Here is a 15032-nt window from a genome sequence, read left to right as displayed (position 1 = left end):
AGCCAGGGAGGCTGCTCTTTTCATTGGTCCCTGGGAGAGTCCCATGCAGGCCCAGAGCAGTTGAGAGAAATGGTTCTTCTGGAGCAGAGGTTCCTAACTCAGGAAGTCGTGATGAATTGAGCTGGAGAAAGTCTGTGTTCTCAGTAACATCCTGGAGGAGTTTAACTGTGGGCATCCGACACTAAACCAGAAACTTCAAGGCCTTCCTTTTCCTGTTTTCACAGCCCACAGAAGAAGAAGCATCTTCAAAGGAGGATTCTACCCCTTCCAAGCCCGTGGTGGGTATTATTTATCCTCCTCCGGAGGTCAGGAACATCGTTGACAAGACTGCCAGCTTCGTGGCCAGGTAACGTAGCTGCTCCTGCTCGCGTGGGTCACAGTTTTAGCACAGAACTGAATTCTCACGAGGGTAACACCTGGGTTTTTAGAGTGGCATCGGCTTAGGCCTGTCAGCTCATTGGAGACCACAGTGTGATGTAAGGTCGGCTGTGGGCAGAACTGGCATCTCTAACACGGTCTGGCAGTGGCAGAGGACAGGCCCACCCAGCTCCAGCGTCACCAAGAACCTGTGCTTCCTAACCAGGCCTGAAGAAGTGCCTGGAAGACTGTTCTGTCAGAGATGTGTGTCCGTGTCTGAGCTGCTGGCCTGAGGAAGACAGAACAGGGAGTGGACCGTCTCATGAGCAAGGACTGCGTTCCCGACCCAGCTGCGGAATGGAATAACATGCCCCTCGCAGAGTTACCGCGAGGCCGGAGAGAGGGGCCCAGGTGCAGTCGGGTGCATCGTGTGGCTGTCGGCCCAGATGGCATGGGAGTCAGCTGGATTTCCTCTTGTCCCTCTCCATTATACTTGAGCACACCCATGCCTCCTCAGATGGAGTCTCCTTGATGGCCACTTGACTCCAAAGGTCAACCATCCCTGGTTTAGGGCATTAACTTTTGAACTGGTTGTCACTGTTTAGAAATGAGATTGCACCGTAAGTCTGGATTTCTGGCTGCTGCTGAATTGGACGGTTGCTTGCATGGAACCGGTAGCCGGCCTCGAGCAGAGCGCTGCCCGCAGTCAGGCCGGCGCTCTCCAGGGAACTGCACCTTGACCCCGGGACAGTGTCCCCGTCTAGGAGTGGGCTAGCTTTGGTTAAGGCAAGAACATCATTGAGTAGATGGGTTCTTCTTATGAAATGAAACATAGAAAGAGGTTCCTCTGGTTGACGTCTTTCACTGTGTCAGGCTCCGTATAGATTAGCCTTCCACATTTCCAAGGCTTTGATTAACCTGGACACTGGGTTAAAACGGCTCTGAGCCTGGTTAAACGTTATCGGGCCATGTCCGATTTAGGGCAGCAGGTATTGCGTGCATAACTTTAATATCTGATAGCAACACTCATTCTTCCCCTTTTCCCCGGATGTTCTGAAGACAATAAACAGGAAGAAAGTGTTAGAGGACGAATCGCCAGTCTCACAACCAGAGTAGATTCTCCCAGCTGCTTTCACTTTTTCCTGTTTCCTCCGGGCATTCTTTTTAGGCTCTTGTACTGGTAGAGGTGCTGTCACACCCTGCTTTTTCCCACTTGCCTGTGCTGTGCGCGTGTTCCTGGGTCGCCCCTGGTCTGCTGCATGGCCCCCTCTGGAGAAGACACACCATGTTGCGGCGTTGGCCTTCCTTGGCCTGGCCCACTGCTCTGTGTCTTCCTTGGAGGTTGTTCCAGCATTTCAGTTTGGCGCATAAAGCTGGGAGGAAGTCTGAGTATTTTCATTCCCTTTTTCGATGTTTTCCTAGAAGAAAACTCTGTGTGGCACATTGCTGGCCGAAAGAGCATTTTTAAAGATTTCTTAAACATTTTGCCAAACAGCTTTCCAGTCATTTTGTGCCAGCCACAGAAATAAGAATTCTTTCCAAGTTCCCTTAATAATAAATCTGTACGTCCGCATCTCTAGATCTTGACTTGGACTCGTGTCTGACTCTTGGTGACCCCCTGGACTATAGCCCACCAGGCTCCTCTGTCCATGGGATTTTCCAGGCAAGAGTACTGGAGCAGGTTGCCATGCCCTCCTCCAGGGGACCTTCCTGAACCAGGGGTTGAACCCATGGCTCCTGCCCTGTCTCCTACATTGCAGATGGATTCTTTACCACCTTGCCACCTGCGAAGCCCCGATGGCCTTGTAAGCATTTCTGAAATCTCTGAACTTGCTTTCGTTAGTGTTTCAGTGAAGGGACGGATCAGTTTCTCAGGCTGGGTTAAAGCATGCATGCAGGACCCTCGGCTTTACTTGTGTGGGGTTCGCATGTATTGAGTGAGTGAAATTCACCAGCCCAGTGTGGTTTTCAAAAAGGAGTTTTTTCTCTCTAGGTTTGGTCTTCCCTTCCCTGCATTTTCCTGTCAAGAAACTGGAGTGGAAATCACCCTTAAAAAGCCCCACCAGCTGGGTTGAGTCAGACTCATGGTTTTTTTTCCTGCTGAAATCTGTTCCTTATGTTGGAGAATACAATTCTAAACATAGCATTTAGCTAATTTAAAGCGACAGAGTAGCTTGGAATAAGCATGCCTGTCCTCTCGTCATTTTATATTTCGGATTGTTAGCAGGTGTGAGGTTATGGCGTAGGAGGCGGTGGTAGAGGAGACACCCAGAGCCCCTTTTTTAGCAGCCCTTTGGGTGGCGGCCTGGTTTAGCCGTATTTAAGTGGACATCGACCTTGTGTGGTTCACATTATTTTAAGGTGGGGGAACCCTTCCTCGAGCATGGGGTTTCAGCTGGACCAGCACACGGTCACACCCAGACCTCGCGATGTTAGTCACGCCGCCGAGCGTGACCAGCACTTGCAGAGGAGCTGGCCAGGGTGTTGATGACGGCGGCTCAGGTGGGGTGCAGCGCTGCCTGCGGCCTGCCTTCTCTTCAGCTGACCAGGCCAGGGCGTGCAAGTCTGAGGACGGGGGCCGGCCTGGCTGCCCCGGCCTCTGGAGCCACCCCTTGATGTGTCCGGGGCGCTCTTGAGAGCAGGGCTCTGGCCAGAGGAGTGAGGGAGGCCCCGCAGACGTCTCCCGGCTCCCAAGTCACCTCTCCTGTTCATAGGGCAGCCCCTTCCAGCCTTCAGAGCAGCAACAGGCCCTGGGGTGTTCAGGCCTGTGCGGTTCAATAGACTTTGGCTTCTCATTCACTAATCAGTTCTCTCAATACTTCAGAGTAGAGAGAGAGGGTGGTATTTAGCCGTATTTTACCATGGGAAGTTGGGTCAAAAAGACGTTCAGTAACTTGGTAAGTCAGCAGTGAACCCAAAACTTGAACACGTCCATATCTTGTGTCTTTAAGGTGAGTGCACTTTCTGACTGATACGGGTATTGTGGATGTGTGACACCTTGAAATGTTACTGTTGGGACTCTTTATTAAAAAATCAGGGTTCCCTATACATCATGAGAAGGACGTTTTTCATTCTGAGGGTTTAAAGGCATACACACTGGGGACATAGGGTGCGTGTGGGAAACTCCTCCAGATACAGAGAGACAGGGGCCTCCCTGACGTCACGTCGCTGTCCGGTGAGCGTGCTTTATGCTGCAGCTCAGCCCCCGGGCCTGGAGAGCAGTGTTTCCTGTATGAGTCCCACCCAGTAGTAAAGGAGATGATTACAGCCAATACTTGTCCAAGGTGTTAAATCCTGTTCACATTGTCTTTTTTTTCCCCATTCTTGCTAGTTAGAGGACAGTATCTCAGTTTAGCGTTAACACACCCTTGATGCCTCCCAAGCACTCAGTCATCCTGCTTTTTGACTAAGAACTGCTTTCAGTCTCAGCAAACTTTGAACTGAACTTGAACCATGCTGCATTGCTCTCATTGTATTGCCTGGTGTGGCTGCCTTTTGTCAGCAAAGCCATAACGACTTTTATTTGAAGTAGTGACATACACCTTCCTCCCCCTGTTGCCCCCTCCCCCCGCAGCACCCCCACTGCCCACCCCCCCCGGAGCCCTCTGCAGTGCAGTGAGAGTGCATGGGGTTCTAACCCCTAGACGTCAGGGGATTCCCATGCCTTCCTTTTAAAGTACTTTTCTTTGAAGTGAATACATTTTATTAGAAGAGCGATAACGAGATGATTTTGGAGAGGGTGAGACTGGCGGAGGTGCTGCAGGAATGACGGAGGTCTGAGGCCCTGGGGTCGCTGGGGCCTGCATGGGCTGCAGGAGGCGGGGGCGCTGGCCGCTGATGCCAGGAGTCTCGGGGAGGTGGTCTGCTGTGCCAGCCAAGGGAGGGGCCCGTTTGAGTGGTAGGTGGTGGCAAGAACGGGACTTGAGTGAGCCGTATTCTGGTCCAAGCACTTGAGAGGGCTGCAGTATCGATGCTTCTCTTTTTTCTCTTTTACTAGAAATGGACCTGAATTTGAAGCGAGGATACGACAGAATGAGATCAACAACCCCAAGTTCAACTTCCTGAACCCCAACGACCCTTACCATGCCTACTACCGGCACAAGGTCAGCGAGTTCAAGGAGGGCAAGGCTCAGGAGCCCTCGGCCGCCATCCCCAAGGTCATGCAGCAGCAGCAGCAGGCCTCCCAGCAGCAGCTGCCCCAGAAGGTGGGAACCGGCCCTGTGCCTCGCTGCCCCAGGGGTGAGGGAGGGAGACGATGACCTGCTGTCCACACCCCACAGCCACGTGGGTAGAAACGTGAGGCCTCTGTCTGCATCTTACAGAGGTGCGTGCTGAGGCTGTCTCAGCAGAGGGTTGCTGACAGTTGGCGTTGGCTGAGGGCCTGTCCAGCTCTGTGTGCAGAGCTTTGGCGGCCTTGTCTGACTGGTGCCTCTCAGGGGCTGCGGGAGGAAGCCAGTAAAATGACCCTTTTTCAGACGAGGACTCTGAGGCCCAGGGAAGCCCAATTTACCCAGGGCCGCGGAGTCACGACCCTGCAGCCCAGGCTCCCAGCCCCTGCTCCTTGCCTTGGCCGTGGCGTCCGGGCAGTGCCACGGCGTGGCTTGTGGGCCCCTTCTTGCGTGTCCCTCGCCCCTGTCTTGCCTCCCGGGCCCCTGTGTGTGGCATGCCCTCGGAGCACTGCGGGTGGCTCGGGCCGTCAGTGAGGACACATTTTGCCTCCTGTGTAGACCTGAACTGGGCCTTTCTCTTTGCTGCCTCCCGAGCCGTGGTGGCAAAGGCTGCCCCTTGTGTGACGGTGGGAAGGAAAGGTTGGAGAAGGTTCTGAGACCGTACTTTGCAGTTGATTACTCCTGGTGCCTCAGGCAACCTCAGTTTGCTCCTGTATAGAAAGAATTCACAGTACTTGTGGCCACCTCATGGTTCGTGTGGAGGCCAGAAGGGGAGGTCCTCTGCACACGTGTAGGGCTTCCTACATCCTCTGCCCCTTTGCGTGGGATTTAATAAACCATCCCTGTTGGATCTTCTGCCACCCAGTTTCGGTCCTCAGTTTCAGGGCAGCAATGGACACGCAGAGAGACACGGTTCTCACTCAGAAAGCCATCAGGGAGTCGAGGCCACACTTGGCCGAGACATCGACGCTCTTTGAGTTGGGCTTCTCTTCCCGCCACGTGCTGGGGCATGCGTGTGATTGACAGAGGAGTAGGGGGCCATGCCATCCTCCGGTGGTGCGTGCGTGCCCCGTCTCTGGAGCCAGTCCACCCCTTGCCTCTCGCCTCACATTCCCTTTGCATCTTAGGTTCAAGCCCAAGTGATACAAGAGACCATTGTGCCCAAAGAGCCCCCTCCCGAGTTTGAGTTCATCGCAGACCCCCCTTCCATCTCAGCCTTCGACCTGGACGTGGTGAAGCTGACGGCTCAGTTTGTGGCCAGGAATGGGCGCCAGTTTCTGACCCAGCTGATGCAGAAAGAGCAGCGCAACTACCAGTTTGACTTCCTGCGCCCGCAGCACAGCCTCTTCAACTACTTCACGAAGCTGGTGGAGCAGTACACCAAGGTGCCTGGGGGCCAGGGGGCGCGCACACTGCTGCCAGCGCGCCGTCCACGCCGCCTGCAGGGGGCCCGCTCCTGGGTAGGGCCTTGAACAGTCATTCAGGTCACCAGACCCGAGGGTTATTAGGATTACAGTGTCAATTTTAAGCGAGCCCTGGGTTAACTTCCAGGGCTAGCTGGGTGCTTGCTGGGTTAACACCCAGCCCTAGCAGGGTGCTTCCAGGGGTGACTCCTGGTCCTTCTGCCGCAGAGCGTGGGTATGGACCTTTAGCACTCTAACCTGAGGGTGCTGATGTGGCTCTGGACTCGGGAATTCCAGGAACAGATGTGGTTCTGGGGAAGGGGGACAAGGAGGGTGGAGTGGGGCTGAGCCGCTTTGCCAGTGAGCGTGGGTACGGTTGGGCTGGTTGGAAAGAGTAGCTCTTTTACATGAGGCCACCATTTGCTGTCTCAGCAAAAAAGCTCTGCGTGCCAGGCCCTGTTCCAAGCTCTGGGTATGCAGCAGTGAACTGAAGACAGAAATCTCTTGTCTTTGTGGAGACTGGTCTAGTGAGGGGGCAACATGCAAGTGCACCATTAGTGTGTGTCCAGGGGTGATAAACACCGTGGATAAAATGCTCCAGAGAAAGCAGGGCGTGGAAGTCCAGGGAGGGGGAACCTGTGGGCTGCAGTCTTCAGCAAGGTCGCTGGGGATCCTGGGGGGCGTGTGCAGAAGCAGAAAGGCAGACCCGCCCCGGGGGCAGTCACTGCATGCTGACGGTGTGCGTGGTGATCTGCAGATGCTTTTGCTTTCTCCCTGCGAATCCTCGCAGCCTTTTAAGTTGACAGTGCCACCTTTAAGTGGCGGTGTCACCGTTTTGTAGAAGCGAGCCAAGTCACAGAGGTAAAGGCACGTGCCTGGCGTTGCCCAGCTAAGGAGGTTGGCCCCGTGAGCCCGTGCTCTCCCTTCTCCTCCACAGGCCACTCTGTCCCGGGTTGTGCTGCACTGACAGCTGCTTCACCTTTTCTGTGTTTCAGATCTTGATTCCACCCAAAGGCTTATTTACCAAACTCAAGAAAGAGGCAGAGAACCCCCGGGAAGTTTTGGACCAGGTAGGCTGACCGTCTTCCTTTCTTCTTTTCTGACCGTCTTGTTCTTTGTGCCTGTGCTGGGTCCCGTCACTTGGTGCGGCTGCCTCTGCTTGTGGTGAGCGGGGGCTGCTCTTTGGTGCGGCGTGGGGGCTGCTCTTTGGTGCAGCGTGGGGGCTTCCCGTGTTGCGGAGCACAGGCTCTGGACGCGTGGGCTTCAGCAGGTACAGCACATGGGCCCTCCAGTGCTCGGGCTTAGCTGCTCTGAGGCATGAGGAATCATCCCAGATCAGGGTTCCAACCCACGTGCCCTGCGTTGGCAGGTGTGCCGCCAGGGAAGTCCTAAACTGCATTTTTTACGGCCAGTTACTGACAGCACAGGTCCCAGCGTGTGGGTCCTGCTGTGTGTCTGCAGATGGCCTCTGAATCGACACCTTAGTCTTGGAGGGAAGAAGGGCACTGAGGCTGCAAAGACCAGAGAGACCTGGGTTCCCTGGTCCCTAACTTGCCACTCTCCTTTTCACTTCTGTCGGTCTCCGGTTTTCTTCTCTTGCTAGAAGCCAGCTTTTGAATGGGTTCTTGGGCGACAATTGCCCAAGTCCGGTTTTGAAGTCCGGTTTTCAGAGTCAGGAGACCAGGTGTGTTGATGCTGGCAGTTCTGGGAGGCTGCTTGAAGCCTTCTGTTGTGCAGGCGGTCAGGCTGCCGCAGCTCCTATGGGCACATGGTTGTCACACAGACTTCCTGGGAGGGAGGAGTTTGCTCGCCACCCGCCAACACAAGCAGAAAACTTTGAGGTTCTAACAGAGAGCTGCCCTTGGGGCCCAGACAAAGGTCTCTGGCATTCAGATTTTCATCCTGTCCAGACTCTGGGCCTGGCTAAAACCAGATGCAGGTTCCATAGTCTGTTCCAGGAAGTCCCCCTGGTGGGCAGAGCAGCCTCCTGTTCTGAAGGAGACGCTGACTCTGGTGAAGGCCCTGGAGGTGACAGCCTCCTTGGGAGCCAACCCTGATTTCAGCTCAGCATCGCGCCGTTCTCCTCCCTTCAGGTGTGTTACCGCGTGGAGTGGGCCAAGTTCCAGGAGCGTGAGAGGAAGAAGGAAGAGGAGGAGAAGGAGAAGGAGCGGGTCGCCTATGCTCAGATCGACTGGCATGACTTCGTGGTGGTGGAGACAGTGGACTTCCAACCCAACGAGCAAGGTTGGTCTATGACTCCTGTTGGCGGAGCCAGGAGCTTGGCGCCATCGTCCTGGGGGAGTGGGCCAAGCTGTTCCTGGGGAGCAGGCCAGGCTATCCCCGGGGAGCGGGAGGATCCCAGTGAGGCTTCTGTCTCCTCCTTGTTTCCAGAGGACTTCGGTCCTCCCGCTGCCCCAGTTACTCGCAGTTCAACAGATAGCATTGTGCCCGGCCCTGGGTGGGCCTCTGGGTGTGGGAGAGAGACCAGGCGGCCCCAGCCGTGAGAGCCAACGGCGTGGGGCAGGCCGCCTGACGGGCCTCTGACAGGAGTGTCTGTGGAGCCCTCCCTTGACTCCTGCTCACCCTCTGCCAGGAAACTTCCCCCCGCCTACCACCCCGGAGGAGCTGGGGGCCCGGATCCTCATTCAGGAGCGCTACGAGAAGTTTGGGGAGAGCGAGGAGGTCGAGATGGAGGTCGAGTCCGATGAGGAGGATGAGAAACAGGAGAAGGCGGAGGAGCCTCCGTCCCAGCTGGACCAGGACACCCAAGTACAAGACATGGACGAGGTGTGCTCCTGGGGGGTCTGGGGTGACTCTTCCCTGGAGCCAAGGGCAAAGGGGTGCGCTCCTCCATCAGACTGAGTGTGCCAGCCCCCTCGTGAACCCTGAGAGCAGACCTGGGTCCTGAGTAAGGCGCCCCTTTTTCCAGCTCGGGCAACAAAGATTCCTTCATAGGCAAGGGTCCACGAGCCGCGTCGGCTTGTTTGGTGACCGTCCTCCTCTGCCCAGAGGTCCCGCTCGCTATTCCCCCCAGGCTGGCTTTCCTTAGGGAACCCTCTGTCCCGGATACTTGGATGTTTTGAGCCTAGGTCCAAATGATTAGCAGTTTCCAGAGCTTTTCTGACTGTAGCTTGTGCTTCCTCTGGGTGCCTCTGCCCCTTTGAGCCAGGCCTCCCCACAGGCTTAGAGTCTCCAGAGCCAAGCCACTTTCCTCCTCTCGGAAAGAATTTGTGTGCAGCCTGAGAAGAAAGGCCCACGTGTCTGTGGGAATTGACTTTTTCTCTCCCTCCCAGCATTGCTCCTTGCGTGGCTCCCATTGAGCGCTGACTCGCCCTCTGTGGCCCTCCCCAGCACGTTAAGTGCCCTTGGCCTCCTGGGACTGCTTGGTGCCAGCTGCTGGAAATGCCTGGGCAGAGTGTCAGCACCACAGCCCCCAGCACTGCCATTCATGCTGTGAGGAAGCTGCTTGGCCTGCTGCCGGCTGGCCCCGGCTGCCCGGGGAGCTTAGCACAGGGATGCTGGCCGGCAGGGGCCTCGGCTGCTTGCCGCCCTGCGAGCTGCCGGGCTCAGCTGCAGGGAGGTGGCTTCTCGTTCCTGCCCTGAGTCACACTACTGCCTTGCTTTTCAGGGTTCGGATGATGAAGAGGAAGGGCAGAAAGTGCCGCCCCCCCCGGAGACACCCATGCCACCTCCTCTGCCCCCAACTCCAGACCAGGTCATTGTCCGGAAGGACTATGACCCAAAAGGTGGGTTCCGTTTTTATGCCTTGTGTCTCTCAGACCTGTGTTTGTTTCCAGGATGGCTAGCGGGGGCTTGTCATAGGCACTGAGAGCCCCTGTGTTGTGGGCCTCACGGCAGGGCGTGGGACTTGGTCATCTGTGGTGCCCTGGCTCAGCACACAGGGCCTGTTAAAGCATGGCACTGCGTGGGCAGTGGAGGGATAAAGCAGCACCCTCTCAACCCAGGCTGCCACCCGGGTTCTCACTCGGCCATCTCTGTCGCCTTTCAGCTTCCAAGCCGCTGCCTCCGGCCCCCGCTCCCGATGAGTATCTTGTGTCCCCCATCACTGGGGAGAAGATCCCTGCCAGCAAGATGCAGGAGCACATGCGCATTGGGCTTCTCGACCCCCGTTGGCTGGAGCAGCGGGATCGCTCCATCCGTGAGAAGCAGAGCGATGACGAGGTGTACGCGCCAGGTAAGGCGGGGTGTTCCCCACTCGGACCACACTCCTCCTTTGACTCAGCCCTAACTCACTTTGGCCCATTGGGATCTCTTAAGTTAATAGTCAACACGCTTTAATCAAACGTAGAAAGCTTTGAGGTCACCAGGAGCTTTTGAGGATAGGTGTGGTCTAGGAAGCCACAAAAGAACCGCCCGCTTCCTAGAAACCCTGCAGAGGATTCCTGCAGAGGAGGGCACCCAAGGTGGGTGGCGTGTGCCCATCGGCATCCTGGAGCAGGATCTGACTGCAGCCAGGAGGGGTGCTCACTCCCAGGCCGTCTTAGAGTAGAGGCTGTGGCGGCTGGAGGGCGCTGAGCATCTTGAACTGAGACACACTGGCCCCTTGACTGTGAGGAGCAGCCCTGCAGGGAGGGAGGGACTGTCCCGGAGGCTGGAGGCCCCTCCCAGAGTCCGCACTCTCCCCCTTGCCACGCTGCTCATGTGGCCCTGTCCGCTCGGATGCCTTTCATCAAGTGGGGGTTGGACACGCCCTGGTTTCCAGGCCTAGTGGTCGTCGGCCTTCCCCAGGCTCAGAGGGCCGGCGCGAGGCCCTGGCACCCACAGACAGCTGTGTCCCGTAAGAACAGCCTCCACCTGCACCAACTGAGCCGCCATCTTGTTGGACTGGCACCGGGTTTAGTTTTCCTCTCTGTTCCCTGATTCTATCCAGGTCTGGATATTGAGAGCAGCTTGAAGCAGCTGGCTGAGCGGCGTACAGACATCTTTGGTGTGGAGGAAACAGCCATCGGTAAGAAGATTGGCGAGGAGGAGATCCAGAAGCCGGAAGAGAAGGTGCGGCTCGGTGACTGCCTCCGCCTTTCCTGCCAGCACCCCACTCACGCTCAGTTCCAGGAGCCCTGACCAGTGTGGCCTTGCTTCCCGTGCAGGTGACCTGGGACGGCCACTCTGGCAGCATGGCCCGGACCCAGCAGGCCGCCCAGGCCAACATCACCCTCCAGGAGCAGATTGAGGCCATCCACAAGGCGAAGGGCCTGGTGCCAGAGGATGACACCAAAGAGAAGATTGGCCCTAGCAAGCCCAGCGAGATCCCCCAGCAGCCGCCACCGCCGTCCTCAGCCACCAACATCCCCAGCTCGGCCCCGCCTATTACGTCGGTGCCCCGGCCGCCCGCGGTTAGCCCGCAGCCACCCCGACGGGCCCCTGAAGTTGGGTTCCCTGGGTTGGATGGTGCCAGCCCAGGGCAGTGGTCTCACAGGAGCCCGAGGGCAGAATGGGTCAAGTCGAGAAAAGAACCTTTTAGTTAGAAGTGGGAACCTCCAACCTGGCCTTCCATTTGTGTGGGAGGGCTGGAACTGGGAAGGAGGCGGGTGGCAAATGTGAGAAGCAGGCTTGGGTCAGGGAGGCCAGGAGGACTGAAGGGGCCTTGGAGGACCGCTGGCCTGAGTCCAGTGGACTGAGTCAAGGGCATCTTCAGTTTCTCTCTTGTGGGTGGAGTCCCAAGTGGCAAGAGTGTCGCCCTGGGTCTCTCTCCGTGTGGTTCTGTCAGAGCCCCATGTGAGGCTGCGCTCTCAGCTCCAGGCTATCCAGCGCCATCCCCAGAGGCTGCAGGGGGTCAGCTGCCGGCTGGTGTGCCCTGGGGTGTAGCCTTGGCTTCCTGTGACCCGTGGGTCCCTTCCGCCCGCAGATGCCGCCTCCCGTCCGCACCACGGTTGTGTCCGCGGTACCCGTCATGCCCCGGCCCCCGATGGCGTCCGTTGTCCGGCTGCCCCCAGGCTCGGTGATCGCCCCCATGCCGCCGATCATCCATGCACCCAGGATCAACGTGGTGCCCATGCCTCCCTCGGCCCCTCCTATCATGGCACCTCGCCCACCACCCATGATTGTGCCGACAGGTCAGTGTCTCATGTCGCTTTCCAGGCCACTGGGTCGGTGCTACAGGGCAAGCCCTGAGCAGGGCAGTGGCTAAGGGGAGCACCAGCTGTTCCAGCTGTGGCTCCAGCCCAGAGGAGAGCCTTAGCTTAGCTCTGTGAGAGATCCCTGGGGTGCAGGGGCTTGGGCTCCTGGCTCCTGGGGGAGATAGGCTGATGAGGCAGAGCTGGGGTATGTGTGCCCAGTGGGGTCAGGCCTGGACGGGCGCTGAGGCCTGACGATGGATCCTGTGGGCAGCCCCTGCTCCTTCCATCAGTCCCGCCCTTCCTCCAGCTTCCTGCTACCCAGTCTGGGCAGGTGCCCAGGTCCTCTGCCGGGGAGCTCACTGGCTGCCAGACTCAGCCAGGAGTGGTCTTTCACGCCTCTGACGGGGAGAAGGTGGAAACCTGTGCAGTCTCCCCTCACCGTCAGCCCCCAGGGTCCTGGGCGCCTTCCTCCCATTCATGTGGCTGCTCGCTCCTGCCCTGCAGCTTTTGTGCCCGCCCCGCCTGTGGCGCCTGTCCCTGCTCCAGCCCCCATGCCGCCTGTCCACCCCCCGCCTCCCATGGAAGACGAGCCTGCGTCTAAGAAACTGAAGACCGAGGACAGCCTCATGCCCGAGGAGGAGTTTCTGCGCAGAAACAAGGCATGTGACCCAGAGTTGCCCACACTGCAGTGTCCAGACAGGTCGGCGGAACCATCCTGCCCGTTACACGCCTTGGCCCACCCTGAGCTGCTCCCGTGGTTTTGGCTGCTGGGACCTAGGTCAGCTGCTGGAGGCCCAGGAGGCTTCTGAGGCTTCCAAGTGCCCAGCATGCCTAATGTGGGGTCAGCCGTCAGCTGTCAGCGGCCCCCCTGGACCCAGCTGCACAGGCAGCCGGACTCCAGTATGAATGGGGCTCAGGACGCAGGAGGAAATCCTGGGGACAGTTCTTCGTTTCTTTGTGACCTTTGCCTCCAGTTGCCGCCCTCAGGAGTCTTGTAGGGATCCTGTTGGGGTACTAGGAACAAGAGCTGGGAACCTCGGCACTTCCGGGGCCTGGGGAAGCTGGCAGGCTCTAGTGAGGAGGCAGAAACAGTCCCAGCCCCACTGCCCCAGGGCATTTGAGCAGATCTTTTTTTTTTTTTTTTCATTTCTGACAGTAGTTTCCATTTCTTGAGTACCTACTCAAGTGCTGGGATAGAACCACACCTTTTACTGAAGGCTCGCAGCCTCACCGGCCAGCAGTTGTGATCAGCCGCTTCACCGAGTTGGGAACCCAGGTCTTCTGACCTCACAGTTCATGTTCTTGCCCCTGTGGTTCTTCTTGAGGCTTGCAGAGCACTTGCATGTCCCTTCTTCAGCTCCAGCCTCACTGTTAGGCAGGTTAGGGATCATTCTAAAGAAAGAGATCAGTTCTTGAAAAGGGGAGTGAGTTGCTCGATGTCACAGCTGGTGTCAGTAGTGAATCAGGCCAGAGTCCAGGAGTCCCGATGGGCAAGTGACATTGTCTCGAGGGCCCAGGACTAGAGAGCGTAGTTCCTGGTTGACCCAGGACTTCCCGGGTGTAATGGCCACTCCTGATTTGCAGGGTCCAGTGTCTATCAAAGTCCAGGTGCCCAACATGCAGGATAAGACAGAATGGAAACTGAACGGACAGGTGCTGGTCTTCACCCTCCCCCTCACAGACCAGGTAAGAGTTGCTGCCCCCAACTGGCCTCAGGCGCAGGGCCACCAAGGCCTCGGGGACACTTTCTCCAGCTGACCTTAGCGAGGGGTGACTGACCACTCCTCCGTCCCACAGGTCTCTGTCATCAAGGTGAAGATTCACGAAGCCACAGGCATGCCAGCAGGGAAACAGAAGCTGCAGTACGAGGTGAGTTGGGTGTCAGCCGCCCTTGTCCTCTCTGTTGTCCCAGAAGCTAAGTCATTTGTGGGATCAGGAGTGGGGAGACGCCTGGTTGTGGCCCTGTGAGTCCATCCTAGAAGCCATGCTGCTGGTGCCGGGTGCTGGGGCAGGTTAGTCTGACAGGGTGAGTGAGGCTCTGGCAGGGTCACAGCAGTCTTGTGTGGGGTCTGGACATCTCAGTGACATCTGGGGACAAGACTTGGGCTGCTCTGGCAGGTTCCTGCCCCGGGGGTGGCGCCACCCCAGCGAGCGTGGCCTCGGGCAGCCCGGCTTTGTGCTGGGACACAGGTGGCGGCCCAGCCACCCTGGTGCTGCCAGATCAGGGGCTGCTGTGTTCGCCCTTTTTGGACTTTGATCCCTACTCCAGGCCTCAGTTTCCTCCTCTGTAAAATGAGGCTCGGAGTAGCTGGCCTCTCAAGATCTTACGATTTGAGAGTCAGCATTCCTAGGTTGATCAGGGGCCAGATTCTTGGGAGTGTTTCACTCCCGCCCTGCGCCACTCCCGTTCCTGCCCCTCCTGCCTTCAAGCCCCTGTGTTTGCTAAGAGTGTTGGGAGCTGTGAGGCAGCTCACTGTGCTCACACTGCCCCGGGCTGAGGCATTCCTTCTGTTTCCTAGGGCATTTTCATCAAGGATTCCAACTCGCTGGCTTACTACAACATGGCCAACGGTGCCGTCATCCACCTGGCGCTCAAGGAGAGAGGCGGAAGGAAGAAGTAGGAGAAACTTGCTGTCAGGTCCTGCCACTGCGGCTTTGCCTCTCCTGCCCCCCACCCCCTGGCCCCGAGCCGGGAGACCCTGACTTGCACATTTGTGTCCCTCTTACTTACCAAGTTTGGAAATTCAAATTGGCTGGCAGAGTTCCCCACCCCCATCCCCCAACCTTGATCGCAGAGGGCTTTCTCAGGCTCTCTCCTCCCCAGTGGTCCCTGGAATCCCTTTGTGCTCGGGTCTTGGTTTGAGAGCATTCACTTCTTCAGGCAGCCTGTTAGGAAACGTGAAACCAGGGATGTCCTGTAGGATGTGACCACAGTGCCAAGTGGCTCATAGGTGTGGCTCTCGTCATCGTCGATCATTTTGTATTTTGCCGTGGGCTAATAAACCTCTCCAACCCCTCTTGTGAAA

The 15032-nt window shown here is 57.4% G+C and overlaps 1 protein-coding gene across 1 annotated transcript in view; it reads left to right on the top strand.

Annotated features, from left to right (window-relative positions):
- SF3A1 (splicing factor 3a subunit 1) overlaps positions 1-15032 on the top strand; it is an 18639-nt gene extending 3607 nt beyond the window's left edge. The window contains exons 2-16 of the mRNA XM_069557259.1: positions 225-346; positions 4355-4562; positions 5654-5911; positions 6925-6999; positions 8023-8173; positions 8523-8716; positions 9558-9675; positions 9939-10124; positions 10821-10942; positions 11038-11283; positions 11796-12003; positions 12511-12665; positions 13591-13692; positions 13804-13875; positions 14526-15032. Of these exons, the coding sequence (XP_069413360.1) occupies positions 225-346; positions 4355-4562; positions 5654-5911; positions 6925-6999; positions 8023-8173; positions 8523-8716; positions 9558-9675; positions 9939-10124; positions 10821-10942; positions 11038-11283; positions 11796-12003; positions 12511-12665; positions 13591-13692; positions 13804-13875; positions 14526-14627 (2319 nt within the window). The 3' untranslated portion in view covers positions 14628-15032. The remainder of the gene's footprint in view (positions 1-224; positions 347-4354; positions 4563-5653; positions 5912-6924; positions 7000-8022; positions 8174-8522; positions 8717-9557; positions 9676-9938; positions 10125-10820; positions 10943-11037; positions 11284-11795; positions 12004-12510; positions 12666-13590; positions 13693-13803; positions 13876-14525) is intronic.

The sequence above is a fragment of the Ovis canadensis genome, chromosome 17, assembly GCF_042477335.2.
Source record: "Ovis canadensis isolate MfBH-ARS-UI-01 breed Bighorn chromosome 17, ARS-UI_OviCan_v2, whole genome shotgun sequence".
Lineage (NCBI taxonomy): Eukaryota > Metazoa > Chordata > Mammalia > Artiodactyla > Bovidae > Ovis > Ovis canadensis.
The sequence above is the reverse complement of the archived record's forward strand: the minus strand, read 5'-3'. Positions and strand labels throughout refer to the sequence as shown.